This window comes from Mus caroli, chromosome 7, assembly GCF_900094665.2.
Source record: "Mus caroli chromosome 7, CAROLI_EIJ_v1.1, whole genome shotgun sequence".
Classification (NCBI taxonomy): domain Eukaryota; kingdom Metazoa; phylum Chordata; class Mammalia; order Rodentia; family Muridae; genus Mus; species Mus caroli.
This window is the reverse complement of record NC_034576.1, coordinates 124,276,977-124,296,263: the sequence shown is the minus strand read 5'-3', so window position 1 is coordinate 124,296,263 and position 19,287 is coordinate 124,276,977. Positions and strand designations below refer to the sequence as shown.

Below are 19,287 nucleotides of genomic sequence, written 5' to 3'. Positions count from 1 at the left end.
TTTAATATATATAAAGCTAAGGAAAGAGCAGTCCCAATTTAATAGCAACATTTATACAATTCATACAGTGGGCCGAGCGAGGGCAGGGAAGCGGATGTAAACCCACACCCAGACATGTACAAAATAACTTACACAGCAACCCCTTCAAAGGGGGCCCTGCTCCTGCCCAGCCCCCAGGAGCCCACAGTGCGGGCTCAGAGCTAGCAGAGTAAAGGGGCACCAGTCCGAAGGAGAGAGACCTAGGAGGCCTTGAGGCGGTTGCTGGCGGAGCGGGAGCTCAGCAGCTTGTCGACCATGGTGCGGGCATAGCGGAGGCGGCTGGCCAGCTCCTTGCAGCAGCCGTACTCCTCCAGGAGGCTCAGGCGGTACGTTTGGAAGTCCCTCTTCTCATTGATGTAGGTCACCGCTGCCATCAGGGGGCACAGGATAAGTTTGGTGTGGTCCTAGGAGGGAGCGAGTGAAGAGCTCAACAGGTGCCCAGGGGGAGGGCATAGGGGAGGAAGATGCCCCACTGGTGAGGGAGACAGCACTGCCACCCCAAGCACAGTGTCCTGCCCCAGCACACCTGGAAGAAGTTAATCTGCACGGTGCCGTTGCTGAGGTGCAGGATAATGGCGCTGCGCGTGCGGAACCACGTTCGTAGGTAGGGCAGCCGGGCCAGCTCGTCGCCTTCCCGGGGTGTGATGTTGGCCCCTGCCTTCAGCAGGTGCTCACTCATGTAATTGCGGAAATAGTTGAGGAGAGTGATCTAGTTTGAAAAGTTGGGAGAGGGATTCCAGAATGAGGGCCTGGCCCCGAGGCAGCCCCATACCCTGCCACGCTCCCCATCGAAAGCCAGGACTCACCTTCTTCATCAAGGAATTAGGATGGGAGCTCACAGTGAGGTAGGACTCTGTGCCATCACGCTCTATGTACTGCAGGCTGTCCCCGTCATTGTAGAGAATGAGGCGTGTTGAGTCATTAAAAAGCACCCCCACACTGTTGTCACACAGCTGATACCCTGGTGGTAAGTGGAGGGTTATCTCAGAAAGGCAGGAGGCGGCAGGCAAAGGCCTTGGAAGAACTCTAGTACAATGCTTGCCTACCATGCAGAAGACCTGAATTTCAATTCTTTCTCCTCTCTCTCTCTCTCTCTCTCTCTCTCTCTCTCTCTCTCTCTCTCTCTCTCTCTCTCCCACAGCCATACCATCCCCTGCCCATTCCACATTCTGGGACACCTACCAAGGCCATACTTGTCCGAATAGTCCACCCACTTGCTGACCCAGAAGATGGGGATGCAGGCAGGATCCTCAGCCTCCTCTGGGGTAGAAACAGAACACTGGTTATGGTTAGGTCAGCCCTGTCGCCTTTCCTTTCAAGCAGCCCTCCCCAGGGGCGTACACTAGGCGCCCCATGAAACCTGAGGAGCAGCCTGACAGTACAAACCTGACACCCAAATGGAGAACTGTAGCCCAGGATGCCAAAGCCCACTTCATCACAAGTGAGCCCCTGTACTCTAGGCCTACTGTAGCCATGAGCTGTGGGAGGTGCGGACAGGGAAAGAAAACCACAGGCTTCTGAGAGTCCGGGTTCCAACCACAGGGATGAAGAAGCAGCACAGACTACAGGCCGCTCCATCATCCGCCCTGGGGGTGGTAGAAGGCCTCGTATCCCAGATTAAAGTTACGAGAGACAGTTGACTGACAACCCCTGCCTGTGATGCTAGAACAGCTAGAAAACTGTACACAAGTCCCTGATGCAAAGACACGAATGTGCTGGGGAAAAAATGCTATAGAGAATTAAGTCAGGTTTAGAAGTCATGGCGGTGGGTGTCAGGGCAGGGACACTGGGTACAAAAGCCCTAAGGGCTGGAGCTGATCTGGAGGAATTAATTCCCTGAGCAATATGTACAGTGATGCAGAGATAGCCTACCAGCCACCTACAGGACAAGATGGTGCAGAAGTAGGCAGAAGGAACACTAGGGGGGGTCATGGGTGTCAGGCTAACTCACCTGGATTTTGATCTATAAGAAACGGGCAAAGCAAAGGTCATGTGGGTCTGAGCCCTCACGAGTGCTCTGCTGACTGAGCTGCCCTGCCTTCCCCAGGCGTGCAGACCTCTGTAGCACTCACCTTGCCGCACCAGCCCGCGCTCCGAGGGCTTGGAGGCGTTGACACTGGTCAGCTGCTGTAGCAAGTCACTAAGGTGACACTCAATGGCCTCATTTGTCTCCCGGACCACCGGTTCCTCTTTCTCCCGGGGACGGTCAGGCAGGGGGTTCTCCACACCTGAGAAGAAAACTCAGTCACTGGACAGACACAAAACTAGGGGAAGGAGCACAGGACTTTGGCGTCAACTAGAACTTTTTCACTATCAGGGATGTAGGGACACAGTCAGCACCAGTTTGAGTGACAGGCATTGTTATACTGAAAGGTCTCTAACCCAACAGCCTAGCTTCCCAGGACAGCAGCTGCTGTTGTCACTCAGGGAAGCAACCTGAAGGCACCAGTGACTCAAAACTGCACCAACTCAGGGTGAAGGGCACTGTGAGCACCCAGGAAGTTGGAAAGACGGGTAGATTCCTTTAAATAAATAAAGCCCCAGACGCCTTTCACTGTAACCCTCTGCTTTTGTGCGCTTACAAACTGCCCAGGTCTAATGAGATGCACACTAAAGCTTTTAGTTGGCTACGGTGGCCAGGGGTGAGCTTTACACTTGACTGGTTTGTTTCCCCAAACCAGCATGTGCTAGTTCTCCTGTGAACCAGCACAATTGCTTTCTTAAAATTTCAAAACCACCATGCTACATTAAGAATTTAAGTGTGAAATAAAATATTCAGGATCTGATTTTTGTTTGTTTGTTTTTTGTTTTTCGAGATAGGGTTTCTCTGTGTAGTCCTGGCTGTCCTGGAACTCACTCTGTAGCCCTGGCTGGCCTGGAACTCAGAAATCCGCCTGCCTCTGCCTCCCAAGTGTTGGGATTAAAGGCGTGCGCCACCACTGCCCGGCTCAGGGTCTGATTTTAAAACTAGCCAAAAAGGGGCTGGAGGGCGGCTCAGCAGCTAAGAGCACTTGCTGGTCTTGCCAAAGACCTGGGTTTGGTTCCCAGAACCCACGTGGTGGCTCACAATCATGTCTCACTCCAGGGGATCCAATAACATCTTCTGGCCTCTGTGGTTATCACACATGTTCCTGGTGCACAAACATACATACATACATGCATGACACCCATACACAGTTAAAAAATAAAACCTAGCAAAAAATGAGTGTTTATAGACTAGAGTATGTAAAAATCAAGCCTGTCCAAATTTAGCTATTGGAAATGAAAGAGAAATGACTATCCCAGGGACAGATAATGCAGTTAGTTCTCTGCCTTTGGGTGAGTGTGGAGGCTGTCTACAGAACAGTTTTCTTTACTATACTTATAAAAGAGCGGCATTCTAACCTCCACCACCGAGTAAGTTAGGAATCCTCAGGTCCAGCACTGCAGGAAAGGAAAGGGAGCCTGCCCTCAGTACATACACGTCCACGTCCACCATGAGTTAAGATTCTCGACTGCTCATGAACTAGGCATGGTAGCCCATCCCTGGCTGTCATCCTAGCACTCAGGATTATAGAGGCAGAAGGAGCACAAGTTCAAAGTTGTCCTTGGCTACTGTGAGACCCAAGCAGTTCGGGCCACATGAGACACTGTCTCGAAAAGGAAAACAAAATTGAAGTTACAGTAATAATTGCTACCACTAAGACTGGTGGTCCCTACAGTTTCAAACAACTTCCCGCAAGCTATTTATTAATTACCAAGCAAACAATGCCTGCGGCAGAGACACTGTCTCCCTGACACACTGAGAAGGGCAAAGCCCTCCACAGCATTCTTGCTCAGAATGCAGAACCTCACCGCACTCCTGAGGAAGCATCAAATCCAATAGGATATCAACTCATCAGTACCCTCTAAACGTGTCAAGGTCACAAGGCATAAGGGAAACCCAGAGACTGCCACAGGCTGGAAGAAACGAAGGAGCCAAGGTCGCTAACTGCCATGTGAGGTGCTGACTGGCATTCTGGGGGGTCTAATGGGGATCTGGTTGATCGATTTGGGGGATTATCTTGTAGCTAACACTTCAGTTTTGGTAATTATGCTATGCTTTTAAGGGAGATGCTGACCGTGGAAGCAGCTGGGTGAAGGGTACACAGGAATTCAACTTTATTGTTTTAAAAACTTTTGTATAGCACTAAAGTTATTCCAAAATAAACCAAGTCATTGAGTCAGGAGTGAAGCACTCAGTCTGAAATCCCAGCACTTGGGAGGAACTCAGGGTTAACCTGGACAACACAAGACCCTGTCTCAAAGCACCAAAAACGAAACTAAGCCATCCCAGGCCACTTGCCTAAAAATGGAAATCTAATTGAAACAGATGAACTGAGAATTTTATACTGAATACTAGTTTTATACTAAATCCACACAGAGAACAAAGACCCTCAAAGACACAGCTCTTAATGAGACATACTAAGGACAAATAAGACGATGATGATGACGACGACGATGATGATAAATGCAGTGGCACAGTCCTGTAAGCCCAGCACTGTGGATGGTGAGGCAGGGGGATTTCAAACCTGAGTCTGTGTGGTGATAGTCTGTCTCAAGAGAGAGAGGGGAGGGGGGGGAGGAAGGAGGGAGGGATAGTAGAAAACAGAAAAGCAGATACTGCTGCCAAGCAAGTGGCTCACACCTTTGCTCTCAGGCACTTGGGAGGCAGAGGCCAGTGGATCTCTTGAGTTCAAGGCCAGCCTGGCCTATATAGTGAAGTCTTGTCTCAAAAAACAAATGAACAAAAAACAAAAAGAAAGAAAAAAACCAAGAAAAAGGGAACTGTTATAACAATATGGGATTAATGCTCACAGAGTTGATGCTGGTAATGGCACAGACGCATTACCAGCGAGGAAAACTCCCGCTCGAGCAGTGGTAGCACACACCTTTAATCCCAGCACTTGGGAGGACATTCACCCCTCTCTACCTTTTTATAAGTGTGGACAATGGTGAAAGATATATTAACACATGAGTCAGAGAAACTCTGATCTCTAAAGAGCTCTAGAAACAAAAGTTATCCTAAGCAGGGGCAAGGGATGCTAAAGTTTGGAAAAAGACGCATACTTTACTGCAAGAGTAAACCGGCAGACTCCTGGAGTTGCTGCAGTGACTTTTCCAAAGCGGGAGGTGCTGATGCAAACCTGTACTCAGCAGGGCCCTAGGCAGGAGGACTGACTTTAAGAGCAGCCTAGGCGACAGAAATACTTCTCTTGAAAAACAAAACACAAAGAACAACAGGTGTACAGGCTGACCAGCACTGGGAGTGCTGCGAGTGAGGACCACAAGGACCGTGAGGACCAAGGGCAGGTACCATGGCTTGCTCCATGTATGTACCAGAAAACTTTCAGCTTTCTCCACAAACCATGCAAGAGGGATCTTTACTCTTTAATTAGAATTTCCTGGGCTTGGTATTCAGTTCATTTTTTCCTTCTTGGACCCAATGGGTTGATTCAGTCAGTTCTTCCTGCCAAGGCCACAGGGCAAAGGGCCCGGGGACCAGACTCAAAGATAGGACCTGACTATGGAGGTTGCGGCAGTAAGGCACATGCACCCTGAAAACCTGGGCTCTCTTCTCCCCAGTCTGATCTTTACCTTTATTGAGGACTTTGAGAGGCTTCCTGCTGCTGGGGTCCAGGCTGCTGGGAGCGATTGAAAACCTTGGTGGGATGGTGAGGCAGGTAATAGGGAGACGGGCGGGGATGTAGCCAGAAGTGAAGAACTCGTCACTGAGCAACTCGTGAATGGTGGGGCGGGCAGTGGGGTCTGTCTGAAGCATCTTCTGGATGAGGGAGGCGGCCACTGGGTTGATGTGCTGGAATGGAGAGGCAGAGCTGAAGTGAGATGAGGCAGGGACCCCAGGCAGCAGGCAGCTGTTCCCGTCTGTAACATAGCATAGCTCAGTGGCCCTGAGCTTCATCGAGTTGTCCTCTAGCCAGCTTTAGCAATCCTGATGAGAAGGATCATTTCTTGCCACTTGACACTCAAGATTAACCTGGGATAATCCCCCCCCACCCCCGCTCGCCCTTTCAAAGTACATTCAGTTATTATGTGCAAGCCTGGCATGGTGGTTCAAGCTTTTAATCCCAGCATTTGTAAGGCAGGGGCAGATGGATCTCTCTGAGTTCAAGGCCAGCTCAGTTTACATATTGAGTGCCAGGCCTACACAGTAAGATCCCGTCTCAAAGAAACAAACAAACAAACACCACCAAGAAGGGCATCCAAGTCCCAAGAGCTGTGCTTAAATACTACTTCGACCCCTTGATTCCACCTATAACAAGTAACGCGGGCTTTGCGGGGCCTACCGAGGCAGACCTATTAAATGGGGAAAGGCAACATCCCCACCAGGATGTCTTAATGAGATGAAACCTAGGCCGTCAGTGACAGCGTTAACTCCACGTAACATTTATTTCTGTACAGTAACTCCTTTGGCCCTCACAAAAACATCGAAAGGATTCTATTCTTTTCCCTCTCTACATAATTTGAAAGGAGGCGGGGTCTCACTAAATGGCTAAGGCTATCCTGGAACTTGCGATCCTCCTATCTCAGCCTTCCAAGTGCTAGGACTACAGGTGTGTGCATCTCCACTATCAGGCCTCACTTGTAGATGGGAAACAGGAGTGCTCCATCTGAGAATATTCATGGCCTCACTAATAAAGCCAGGACCACACCACAGCAGTCTGCGGTGAGCTGACCTTCTGGGACATATCTACTCTATGTCCAAGTCAAGGACACGGACTTTCCCCATGTGAACCTAGCCCTCAGAAATGAGCCATCCCTTCAAATGGATTTATGCCATTGGATGTGAAAAGGGATGTTGTTATTTTGCTATTGGGAAGCCCTTGGGGAAACTCCTACTTTGCAGAGAGTAAGGCCACGTCCTTTGTTAGGTAGAGCGCGGCTGGATGGAGATGGTCCGTGTTCCAGGCCTAAGTGTGTCTGACCCTGCTCCCTCCTTTTCTCCCTGTGCTTTATATCCCTTTCAGGAGGAGCCTGAAGACGTGGGCTGGGCGTGGGGCTCTGGTAGAGTGCTTGCCAGTACACCATAAAGCCAGCATAGTGGCACATGTCTGTAATCTCAGCTCTCGGGAGGCAGAGCAGGAGAATCTGGTGTGCAAACTAAGTATGCAGTGTGGGCCAGCATCAGACATACACCATTCTCCGTGGCTATACTAGAGTGGGACTGACTCATCTCTGTCCCCAGGATGGACTCAGTAGATAGCTTTTGGCTGGAATATAAATGAAAATATGAAGTGTAGTCTTCACCTTGGGAATACTGTATTCATTTTTCTTGATCCGGAGGTAGGTCTCTTTTAGGCACGAGGTCTCAAAGGGTGGCTTGCCCACTAGCAAGGTATACCTGGGGGTACAAGAAGGGATTTTTTGTTGTTGTTGTTGTTGTTCAAACTCCAAGGGAAATCCAAATGCAGAAGTCATCGTCTGGGGACCATAGGAAGGAAGGGAGCTGTGCTGGACTTACTGAGAATGGATAGGGATGCTCTCCATGCCAGTCCAGTGACACAGCAACCAAAGGCTGGGACAAGCCCTCATAAGGATGCAAGTGACAACACCTGTGTACCAAGGGGCCAGGAATTGCTGGCTCTGGCCTACAGTGACAGAGGACTCTCCCAGTGCCCCTAAGGCCACTGCTATCCACCACAGGCCACCGTGGTGGGGGGATTCTGCCTATCGCCAGGCTTTCTGCTGGCCTAGTTCTCCCTTCAGCACTCAGCAGGACTTCCAATGCTCCATGGAAAGTCAGGCAGGGATTGTATTAAACCCAGGTTCGGATCTGAAATTCTGAATTCCTAACAAGCTCTCAGGTGTTGATGGTTTGGACCTGTGCATACTTTTAGTAAGCACCAAGGGCCGGGAGGAAAAGTTCAGGGACTTTTTGATCCCTTCCCTGGACCAACAAGTCCAAGGTACAGGAATCCAACAGCCTACGCCAGACTGATGTATGAAAAGCAGGGTTTCATGTGGAACAGCCTGTCCACTAAAACAGCCTTTCTATAAGGTAGAAAGATTCACATGGCAAGGTCAACTGGGTGAGAAGCCTCAGAAAGCCCTGCTGAGGCCCAGGAGCCCAAGGCCATTGCCAACTTACATGATGCACCCAATGGACCACACATCCACCTCAAAACTGTGTCCCTTCTTGCTCAGCACCTCAGGAGCTATGTAGTTAGGAGTGCCACACAAGGTCTTCTTTCGTTCCCCTTCATATTCCACTTTGGTTGCCAGGCCAAAATCCCCTGGGACAGAGGGAAGAAGAGAGGGTGCTCAGCTGCTAAGCCCGGGCTGTCTGTGGTTGCAGGCAGCTCTGTTTTGATCGTGAGCATTGAGAACTAGTGGCTTGAGGCCCCAGAGTCCCTGAACCCTTCCACTGTACTGGCCTCCCACACACCTCTTTAGATAGCAGGGTTACAGTGGTAAGATGGCTCAGGAGGTAAAGGGGCTTGCTGCTAAGACTGATGATGACCTACGTCGATCCTGGGACCCACACAGTGGAAAGAACTGACTCCTTGAAGTTACCCTGTCTCCATTCATAAATAAATGAAATTTAAAATGCACAGGATAGCAGAATTAGATGCACTGGGGAATTAAGTAGATGATCTTCGTGACTGCTGCTGGGCAAGTGTGTGGAGAAGTGACAGGGATCTAGGGACTGGCCAATCAGACTCAAGGGGGCAGGTTTTTCAGCTTAGTAAAGAGATAGCTGAGGAGATGCTGCCTGCCATACTCTACAGCATAAGTCCAGACCTGAAATTGGCTGAGGGTCTGGCTCAATGCTAGGTTATAGAGAAGCATTTGGGGGAGGGGCCCCAAGTTCAAAACTACTAAGTTGAGGCATAAACACCAATGCATCTAAAAAAGGCAAGGAAAGTGTGTCTCACTCACTCACACACACACACACACACACACACACACTTTCCACTTCCTAACTAGAGGGCAGCATCTTTATTTCCCCACCTTCCCCTCCTTGTCCCCTCCTGTCCTGGCACCAGGCACCCGCAAGCCCAGCACCTCACCTATTTTCACCTCCAGATCCTCGTTCAGGAAAAGGTTGCCTAGCTTGAGGTCCCTGTGAATGACCTGATTGCGGTGCAGGTACTGGCAGCCCAGGACTATCTGTCGCAGGTAGTAGCGGGCCTCGGGCTCGGTCAGTGCCTTCCTCCTCTTGTGCAGCTCCAGGAGGGACTGAGGAGAGAGGAAGAGGTCACTGAAGCCCAAGAAGGGTGGCTAGGACTAGGCGCTCGGAGTGGAGAGTCTTAGCAGGTTTCTGATAGTTCTGCCCATACACTGATTGGTCACTATCATTCACCAGACCCTCTCCAGAATCTTCTCTCAACCCCACTCTCGACTCCCCATCCGAGGGCTTCCTCCTGGCAGGAGATTCCCACCCTTTCCTGAAAGCTCTAAAATCTGACTCCAAACAGCCGCCCCCTCCCCCGACCCTGCCCCACTCCGGAAGTTGGAGGTCCGTGGCACACCAAGCCTGGGACCCTTCCTTAGCCACTTTACGCATCCATTTCCTGTACCGACTCGCTGCCTTGCGTCTGGGAGCTCCATCCCTAATAACAACAGGATCTGGTCTCGGTTTCCCCAGAACCCTGGCCTCAGCAGTTCGGAGTGCCAAGTACCCTCGCTAGAAGCCTTTCCATAAAAGTTTGAAACCCAAACACTCCTCTAGGTCACTCCAAAACCTCGGTGCCCCTTTGTCAGCAAGTTCCAGGTGCGGGAGCCCCAGCACTGCGACTGAAACACTCACCCTCCTGCGACAGAGCTCCAAAACCACAAATACAAAGTCGCTGTCCTCGAAAAAGTCATGGAAGCCTACGACGTGTTGGTGTGCGAGGCTGCGGTGAATTGAGATCTCCATAGACATCTTCTCCTTCTGGTGGGGCTTGAGCAGCAAAGACTTAGGCACGATCTTGCCTGCGAACACCTCTTTTGTGTCTGCGTCTGAGATCTCGAAGCATTTGGCGAAGCCTCCTTTACCCAGAAAGCGCCCCCGTACATACTGCCGCCGGCTGCGTGGGTCTACTAGGACCTCCGGAATTTCTTTCGCCAGCGGGGCGGCCACTTGGGCACCGGGAACTGCATCTCCCGGGACCCCACCTTTCCCGAGGTCGGCTGGTGCTCGAGCCAGCTTTCCAGCTTTGGCCGCTGCATTCATGATGCCGAAGTTGCTCCACGAACCTGGCTGAGTCGGTGCAGAGGGTCCTGCTCTGCTCCGCTCCTCCCCGAATTCAAACGCGGCGCTGGGAACGTTACAAGGGCCTGCGCGCTGCTGATTGGCCGCGGGGATTTAAAATACAAACCCGCCCAGCGCGCGGCACCATGGGAGTGCTCTACGGCGCAGCCGCCTTTAAACTCCGATCTTGCCGGCGAAAATTTTTATGGGCAGGGACTGGAGGACTGCGTTTGCTCGGGATTGCCTGGGAAACCAGGAACGAAGCAACTACGTGGAGATCCCTAGGAGAACAGGATCCGGTCCTGCTTTCTGCTCCTCGGCTGGGGCGTGCTCATGTGGTTCACCTGCGCCTCCTCCAGGGGTTTCTCCTAACTGTTAAAATCTAACACCTTCCTCCACCCGACCCGGCCTTCTAGAACTGAAACTCCAGGCCGACGGGTAGCTTGAGAGTGCACCGCCTCCGCGGTGGACCGCCCTCTCCCCCGCTAGCCTAAATAAACCCAAAACTGAGCAAGCTCAGCAGGCAGATGCACCTTCACGGCGCAACGGACCGTTCTCCTCTGTGGCACTAGCTGCTCCCAGCCCCTGAGATGTAACTCAACCCTTCGCCTGAACAACCCAGGAGGCCAGCAGCATCTGCAGCACCTGGAATTCCCTAAGAAGGCAAAGGAGGGGCGTGGGTTCAGGATTACAAATTAGCCGAGATCAGCCTCAGCTACCGCTCCACTAACCACAATGGAAAGAAACTTCCCAGGCATGACCTGCCGGTCAAACAAGACCTTCAGATGATTCCGATGCACTGTGATATGTAAGAAACACCAGACGTCTGCCCCGCGATGCAAGGTTACCTGGCTTGTTCGAGTTGTGTGGCCCAGAGCCCCAAATAGAAAAAAATAATTTTTTAGTCAGAGGTGGGGGTAGCTGGTTAGAAGAGTGCTAGCATACCGGTATACCAAGGCCAAATCGGCCCTGCTGAAGTGTCCGTTCAGCCTTCACTTAGAAAAAAAAAAAAAAAAAAAAAAAAGAGCCAGGCAGAGTGGTGCACCACTTTAATCCCAGCATTCGGGAGGCAGAGGCAGGCGCTTTTCTGAGTTCAAAGCCAGCCTGGTCTACAAAGTGAGTTCCAGGACAGCCAGGGCTATACAGAGAAACCCTGTCTCGAAAAAAAAAAAAAATGGATTTACAACATGTAAAAAGAGTGGCCACACAGAGCAGGTGTGTGGCTTTTCATGGAAAAAAACGGCCAGCTCTGGTCACTGTTCCCAGACACCCTCTTTGCCCCCTGCCTATCTGGGCACTTAAGTGATACCTCCCATTTGAAGCTGTTGTTGCTCTAGTTCCCCTAGGAGGGTCTTAGCAAGATCCTATTGCTGGATTGAGCAAAAAATGGCAGTGCTGCTGTCTTTCCCAGTGCCTGGGAAACGATTGTACTTTCTGAATAAGGCAGAGTTTTGTCTCCCAAAAACTTAAGCTTGCCAGGAGTGGGCATGCACCTTCAATCCCAGTGCTGGGGAAAACAGGCAGGCAGGCCACTGAATTCTAGGCTAGACTCGCACACGCAGAAGTCAGAGAACATGCAGGAGAGTCAGTTTTCTCCTTCTACCATGCAGGTTAGGTATATGGGTCTCAGGGACTACACTCACGTCATCCATCCATGTGGCAACAGCCTTTTGGTTTTTTTCGAGACAGGGTTTCTCTGTGTAGCCCTGGCTGTCCTGGCACTCACTTTGTAGACCAAGCTGGCCTCGAACTCAGAAATCCACCTGCCTCTGCCTCCCGAGTGCTGGGATTAAGGGCGTGCGCCACCACGCCCGGCTGGCAACAGCCTTTTTATGCTCTGTGCTACTGCAGCTTCTGGGCTCATATGTTTGCTGATAGCTCATATTATCCAACTGATAGACCCTGCTTCAAACAAGGTGGAATGAGAGAGAGGGCCTGTCTCTAAGGAGGTCCTCTGATCTCTACGTGATTGCCTGTGCTCACAGGCACAAACATGAACACACACACAACTTAAAAGATGATACTGTTCAGTTGTAGAGCAATCAGGTGGCATGCAGATCTTAGGTTCTGTAAAAAGGTTAAGTTAGAATCCAGCCTATGGCAGGCATCCTACTAGGACACTGTGAGAGCCGAGATGGCAGACCTGGTGGTGCCCTAGCCTTTCACATGGAAAGTGAATCTACATGATAGGGGTGCCACATCCTGCCCCAACCCCACCCCAGCAGCCCACAGGGTAGGTCCCCAGAGCCCACTCGTGGAATTGCCCTCTACTTCCACTCTTGCTGTCACTCATGCGCAGTCCAAATAAAGGTGATAATTTTTTTTGAGATGGGGTCTCACTATATAGCCCCATCTGACCTGGAACTCACAGAGATCCATCTGCCTTTGCCTCCCACGTCCTGGTATTAAGTCTGTGGAGACCAACCTACAATATAAACACAATTATGCCTGTGAGTGGGCCTGGATTTAACAAATTCAAATCAATCCCACTGACCATAAAAGTGTATTACAGAACGTTTCTGAGGTGCCTGACCCCTTTAGCTGTTCTAAGGCCCCAGGTCAGTGAGGGGAAGGTGATGCTCCCCCAGGACGGAGACACTGTCAGGACAATCAGAGTCAAATCCTGGGCTCCCCTGGAATTTACCGTGTTAGGGTGCCCTATGCAGAACTTATGCTCAGCAGTCAGTCTAGAGCAGTGGTTCTCAACCTTCCCGATGTTTCCACCCTTTAATACAGTTCTTCATGTTGAGGTGACCCCCCCAAACCATAAAATTATTTTGTTGCTACTTTTTTTAAAAATAAATTTATTTATTTTTATTTATATGAATACACTGTAGCTGTCTTTAGACACACACCAGAAGAGGGCATTGGATCCAATTACAGATGGTTGTGAAACACAGTGTGGTTGCTGGGAATTGAACTCAGGACCTTTGGAAGAGCAGTCAGTGTTCTTAGCCACTGAGCCATCTTGCCAGCCCCTTGTTGCTACTTCTTAATTGTAATTTTGCTACTGTTGTGAACTGTAATGTAAAATATCTGATATACAGGATATCTGATATTTGACCCCTCTGAGGGTCTCCACCCACAGGTTGAGAATTGTTGGTCTAGACTGTCAAGGCCCCGGTGTAGCTCCTCATCATGACACCTCTTCCTGTCCTGCCTGGTACCCCCTGGATCTCAGGCTCCTGAAGGTCTTTCTAAGGACAGTTTCACTTGTTGGTGACTTGCATGTCCACAGAGGCAGGCTTCTGCATAGGCGCACTGGAGCTGGGATCAATGTCTGACTCAAACATGTGGGAAGGGGGCACTGAGAGTTTCCTTCCAGGAAGCAGTCAGTGCTTCTGGGAGCAGTCTTGGAAACAGAGATAGAGCTCCCAGCTCAGGTCGTCACTCTCCCTGTGTCACAGAATCACTGGTCCCCATTCAGCCAGCCCAAATTTTCATTTTTTAAAAAAATCATCTCTTAGCCTTTTGTCTTGAAGAGGATTGGTTATAGGTAAAAGACACAAAAATCTTTTTTTGGAAAATTAATATTTTTATGCAATGTGGCCAGAAAAAATGTGCTCAGGAAATATTGACAATATGACTGAGCCATGCTGTCCTGACTTCTGTGGACTACATGTGCAAACAGGCCTTGAAAACACTGCTTACATTAAAAAGAAGTCGGGGCCAGTGAGATGGCTTAATAGGTAAAGGTACTTGCCCCTAACCCTGGTGACCTGAACTAGAACCTCTGAGCCCACAGGGTAGGTCACAAGAGCCCACTCGTGGAAGTTGTCCTCTCTTCCACACTTGTGTTCATACACACACACTCAGACACACACACATAATTTAAAAGATACTAAGGTGGCAGTGTTAGAGTAATCTCTAACCCAGTTAAACTGATATCCTTATAAAAGGAATTAGGTCACAGACACGTAGAGGGAAAGTGAGGACCCAGCAAGGAGGCAGCTGACTGCCCGGCAGCCCTTTGCTCCTGGACACCCAGCCTCCGGAGCCAGAGGAATGCTACTTTCCATTGTATAAGCCAGGCAAACTCATAAAAGGTGAGAGAAGCCTAGAAAAGATCAGCTCTACTTGAATCAATGCCCTCTCTTACTGGCATTATGTACTGGGAAAAAATGGGGAAGGTGGGCATCAGTCTATTGAGGAAAGTTGCAGAAAAATGAGCCCAGTACAAGAAGACAATCTTTTAAGAAGGGGCAGGGTCTGCTGTGTCCAGCAGTTGGAGGGGGCCACAGTCTCTGGGGTGGGTTCTCCCTACAATGTGCAACTTTCTACAGGGATAACTAGTGAGAGATGCATTAAAGACAGCTGACTAGCAGCCTGGTTCTACAGGGCATTTCTCCAAGTCAGATGCTAAGAGCAAGCACCTAGGATGTGTTTATGGTTGTGAGCTCTACAGAGGGGTCCTGACCTTCCAGGGTCAAGAGCTTGCTCATCAATTTATCTCCTTCCAGTTAAGCTCGGCTTGGGTTGGGACTGAACAACTTGTAGCAGACAGTAATGAATTCAGGATTCCAGACATCCATCTTTGCTGCAGCACTATAGTTCACGTCATGACAGGCAAGGCTTTCTTTGTGCTCTGTCTTAAGAGTCCAGATGGACTGGGTGGTGGTGGTGCACACCTTTAATCCCAGCACTTGGGAGGCAGAAGCAGGCAGATTTCTGAATTCAATGAAGGCCAGCCTGGTCTACAGAGTGAGTTCCACGACAGCCAGGGCTATACAGAGAAACCCTGTCTCGAAAAACAAAAAACAAAAACAATAAAACAAAAACAAGAGTCCAGATGGATCCACCCCAAAGTATGCACCTTCGGACTAGAAAATGATCAGCTTTCAGGGTCCCGATGTGTGAATTCCACAAGGGCTCATTAGTGACTTAACCTCATTATCTAAATGTGCATTTCAAGCCAGAGACAGCCTTTTACCTTTCTTGCTACAGGTTCTCTTACCAGAGGTTCCAGACATAGTAAAAGATGGGCGTGGTGGTGCACACCTTTAATCCTAGCACTCAGGAGGCAGAGGCAGGTGGATTTCTGAGTTTGAGGCCAGCCTGGTCTACAAAGTGAGTTCTAGGACAGCCAGGGCTATAAAGAGAAACCCTGTCTCAAAAAACAAAAACAAAAACAAAAACAAAAAAGATACAGTGACCTGCCCTGACTCCAACGCCCCAAGAACTTAAATTCCAATCAGCTGGACAGGGGCAAAAAACAAAAAAAAATTATATCTACCAGTATGTAGGCTTATATGTATGCATGTATGTATGGCATGCACATCCCCGTATGTATGTATGTATAGCTAGAGATCAAACCCCGGATTTTGAGCATGCTAGCAAAACACTGTGCCATCGCAATTTTTGTAGCCTTTTTTTTCTGACTGGGATGATCATTTAGCCCTGATGAAATTGTAAACATTAATCTGGACATGGTGGCACAGGTTCATAATCCTATCCAGGCAGGAGGATTATGAATTCAAGGCCAGTATAAGCAGTGTAGCAAGTTCCATCCAGCTTAGCTGCAGAAGACCTGATTCAAAAAGGGCGGGGGTAGGGGGTGGAGTGGGTTAGGGAAGTGACAACCTAAATTCCATTTCAGTCCTTGAACCCAGTTAAAAAGGCTACACGGAGTGGTGCCTGGCTGTAATCCTGACACTCCTACAGACAAGAGACTCTTCCCTAAACTCTAGGGACAAGTAGTCCTAAAGCACACAGCACAGTAGCAGAAGAGAGACTCCTTCATAAGGTAGGTAGAGGGTGAGACCTACCTATGAACATTATTCTGACTTTTATATACATGCGCATGCATGCACTCCCTCCTCCCATCCCCACTCTGTCTCTTCAAGCACTTGGGCCAGGAATGTTGGTGCATGCCTTTAATTTCAGCAGTGAGGAGGCAAAAGCAGGTGAATATGAGTTTGAAGCTAGCCTGGTCTACATACCAAGCTCCTAAACAGCTGTGTCTATATAAAGAGACCCTGTCTAAAAAAAAAAAAAAAAAAAAAAAAAAAAAAAAAAAAAAAAGAAGTGACAGCTGAAGTTCTTGTGAAAAAGGTTCTATGAGGCCAGTTCGAGGCATAAGGCACACAATCATAACAGCTGTTATTCAAATGAAAAACACACATGTGCTGATTTCAGATATCTTTCTTCCCCAATAGGCCTTTTCCACTCCTGGGTTTCTCATATATTTTGTTTTATTACTTTTGAAACAGGATATCTTGTTGTCTAGGCTGGTCCTGAACTTACTCTGTAGCCGAGGGTGATCTTCAATTTCTGATCATCCTGCTTCCACTTCCAAAACTCTGGGATCCTAGGCATAGGCTGCCACAGCTGGCTCCGACTTAATTCTTCCCACTCCTCTGGCTCTCTGGCTCCTCAGGCTTGTTTCTCCATGGAGAATCAGGAAGTATACCCCAGACACCCAGAGTTGAGATGGATACAGCTGAAAAGAGACGTGGTAGGCCAGAAAGAGCCAACAGCTACTGTTCAGAGCTAAGGACGGAAAACAAGGGGTGTGGATTCCACTTCTGTCTCTTCTTGGATGGTTCATCTGCATGATGTCTTATGAATTTGGTAATAAGGAAAAGTCCACAAACTGACTTCAGGAGAAAAGCTGTCCTAGGCCAACTCTTCTCATGTCAGGGCTGGAGTCACCATGAAAGTGGCAGGACACATCAGAAGCAAGGATTCCAGGACAGTCAATAGAGTCAGCAGATAGAGTGCTCCAAGCCAAGTGTGTATGGTCTCTTCTTCCCTTGCAGTACTAGGTTCTGCACGCAGAGCTTTGAACACACCTGGCAGGTGCCTGGCACTGAGCCAACTGCTTTTGCCACCCAGGACATTGGGAATGGCTACATCAAGACGGACTTTGCGCCCAGATAACAGCTAGCTTTGATTCAATCGTCTGGAGTGTAGCACTGGGCAAATTTACTCAACTTCCCTGATAATAAGCTTCCTCTTCTGTAAATTGGGTTATGAAAATCCCTACTTTATTGACAGTTGAGAGAATTAAATAGTTCCTGGTGAGTGCCTGATGTCCCGTAGATTAAAAAAAAAAAAAGAATGAGGTTTTTTTTTTTTTCTTCATCTCTTTTTTGTGGTAGTCTGAATAGAAAGGTGGGATGTGCTTAATCTTATTTTACATCTAAACCATATGTCAAAATGCTGTGCCTTTAACTACAGAGGTTTGGCTCGGCGTCTTCCCCTTTCTGAAGAGAGTTCTAGTAGCTGATTGTGCAGTGCTCACTGAGAACCAGTGCTTTCCATGTGTGAAGGGACTAAAATCCTCAAACCACCTTCTTGCTTTATAGATGAGAGATCTGAGGTGCCGTGGGCTGGCATAACTGAGCAAGGAGTACATGGCAGAATGAGAGCTGACATGCCTAACTCCAGCACCCACACTCCACCATGACTACTGTCAAACTAAGACCTCCATCAGAGAACTCTTGTTTCGTGGCTTTCTCCCCTGACTAAGCTGTAAGGTCCTCAGGATCAGGGACTGAATCCTACTCTCCAGTGCAGGCCTGGTCCTCTATGTAGGCTCAGTGAAGTATTTAAGCGAATAGGTGGTGCTGTCTTCTGCTTCACAGCACGTGGTCAGGGTCCCACCTCCCTCCCTATGCTAATGGGCAACAGAACACGAGCAAGGAAAAGCACAAGGCTGTTGTGTTGCTAGACTTTTGTGTTTTAGTGCATGGACTTATGGCAATTTGTCCAAACTGATGGGGCCTTTTGCTGAGACCAGTTCTAAACAACCAGGCTATTAGGCACATTTATCCCCTCTGTAGCAGCTTCTTCCCATAACCACTAGCCATTAACTCTAAATCTAGTGTGTGCCTGTATTTCAGCTTCCTAGCTACCATGAGCCTGGATACCTCTTTGGTCTGGACCAATGAGAACCAAAGCCAGGGAGTTTTCAGCAAAGGGGAGCTTTTTCTACCAATGACAAAAGCTGTGGGCAGTTACACTACAGTATCTGAAAATAAGTCAGGCCTAGTGGCACACACCTTTAATCCCAGCACTCCTCAGGAGACAGAGGCAGAGGCAGAGGCAGAGGCAGGTGGATTTCTAGGATCAGCCTGGTCTATATATAGTAAGTCCCATGACAGCCAGGACTATAGAGAGAGAGAGAGAGTGTCTAGAAAGAACAAACAAACAAAGAAACAAAGAAGAGCCATCTCAAAGGAAAACAGAGGAGGGAGCTGGAGAGAGGCAAGCCCTTGATGACACTGTTTGGTCTCAGAATCCAGCCTGAAATCCAACTGAGGTCTGGCTTTCTCAGCAGCATAAACCAAACTCCTCCTTCTCGTCTATCCGGTGGGAAAGGTCTTTCCCATCTACTTTCTCTTCCAAGAACAACGTTTTTCTTCTCTGGAAGTATAATTGCCTGGTAGCAGACTATCTATGGGGTGAGAGCCACCATGGAGACAGAGTCCAGCTGGCCCTTCCTAGGATACCAGCTCATGACAGCACATGCTCAAATACTACCAGCACATAATTACACTCTTGCTACTGTTTGTAGTCGGGACTGTTTTTATCTCCTTGGCACCTTGATTTGGCAATAGACTCCATTCCTCCCATAGGGGAGGAATGGAGGAAAGGTCATGACCCTGACTGGGTAAATCACAGGGCCAAACACCATTGGCCACTGTCATTGATCCAAAAGGGCACAAGCACTGCAGTAGAAACCACAGACAGCACTTTCTTTGGGATTTGCCAGGCCCAAACTGGAGTGCCATTGGGATACAATGGTAGAAGTTTGGAGCTGTAATCTATCATGTCTCAAAAGTACAAGAGGAAAAAAAAAAACAGTAAATCTGAAGGTCTGCTCAAGGCTGCTTATTGTCTACTGATGTCCATTCTCCTTAATATCAGAAACTTCTTCCTAGTCCAGGTCACAGTGAAGCCCCATCTAAACACACACACACACACACACACACACACACACACACACACACACGCTAGGCGAGTGTGATGGCTTAGTCGTGGTTGTTAGCTTGACTACCTCAGGAATTAACTAAAACCCAAATGTCTGG

At 49.1% G+C, this 19,287-nt stretch overlaps 1 protein-coding gene and 1 long non-coding RNA gene across 2 annotated transcripts in view; one reads left to right on the top strand and one right to left on the bottom strand.

Moving 5' to 3' along the window:
- Positions 1-31: 31 nt before the first annotated feature.
- Plk1 (polo like kinase 1) lies at positions 32-10,321 on the bottom strand. Its single transcript, XM_021167302.2, has 10 exons — positions 9,830-10,321; positions 9,090-9,258; positions 8,168-8,312; positions 7,327-7,420; positions 5,656-5,875; positions 2,112-2,267; positions 1,222-1,299; positions 846-1,000; positions 566-748; positions 32-443 (listed from the first exon to the last, which is right to left on the bottom strand). The coding sequence occupies exons 1-10, from the start codon at positions 10,235-10,237 to the stop codon at positions 240-242; spliced, it is 1,812 nt and encodes a 603-aa protein (XP_021022961.1). The 5' UTR covers positions 10,238-10,321; the 3' UTR covers positions 32-239.
- Positions 10,322-10,378: 57 nt separating this feature from the next.
- The window catches only part of LOC110298208, a 20,578-nt gene continuing 11,669 nt past the window's right edge, over positions 10,379-19,287 (top strand). The window contains exon 1 of the long non-coding RNA XR_002378356.1: positions 10,379-11,063. This is a non-coding gene — a long non-coding RNA (uncharacterized LOC110298208). The remainder of the gene's footprint in view (positions 11,064-19,287) is intronic.

Coding starts and splice junctions, on each gene's coding strand:
- Plk1 (XM_021167302.2), bottom strand. CDS start 10,237: ATGAATGCAGCGGCCAAAGCTGGAAAGCTGGCTCGAGCACCAGCCGAC. Junction 9,259..9,829: donor TGGAGCTCTGTCGCAGGAGG/GTGAGTGTTTCA, acceptor CTCTCTCCTCAG/TCCCTCCTGGAGCTGCACAA. Junction 7,421..8,167: donor TGGTCCATTGGGTGCATCAT/GTAAGTTGGCAA, acceptor TTGTACCCCCAG/GTATACCTTGCTAGTGGGCA.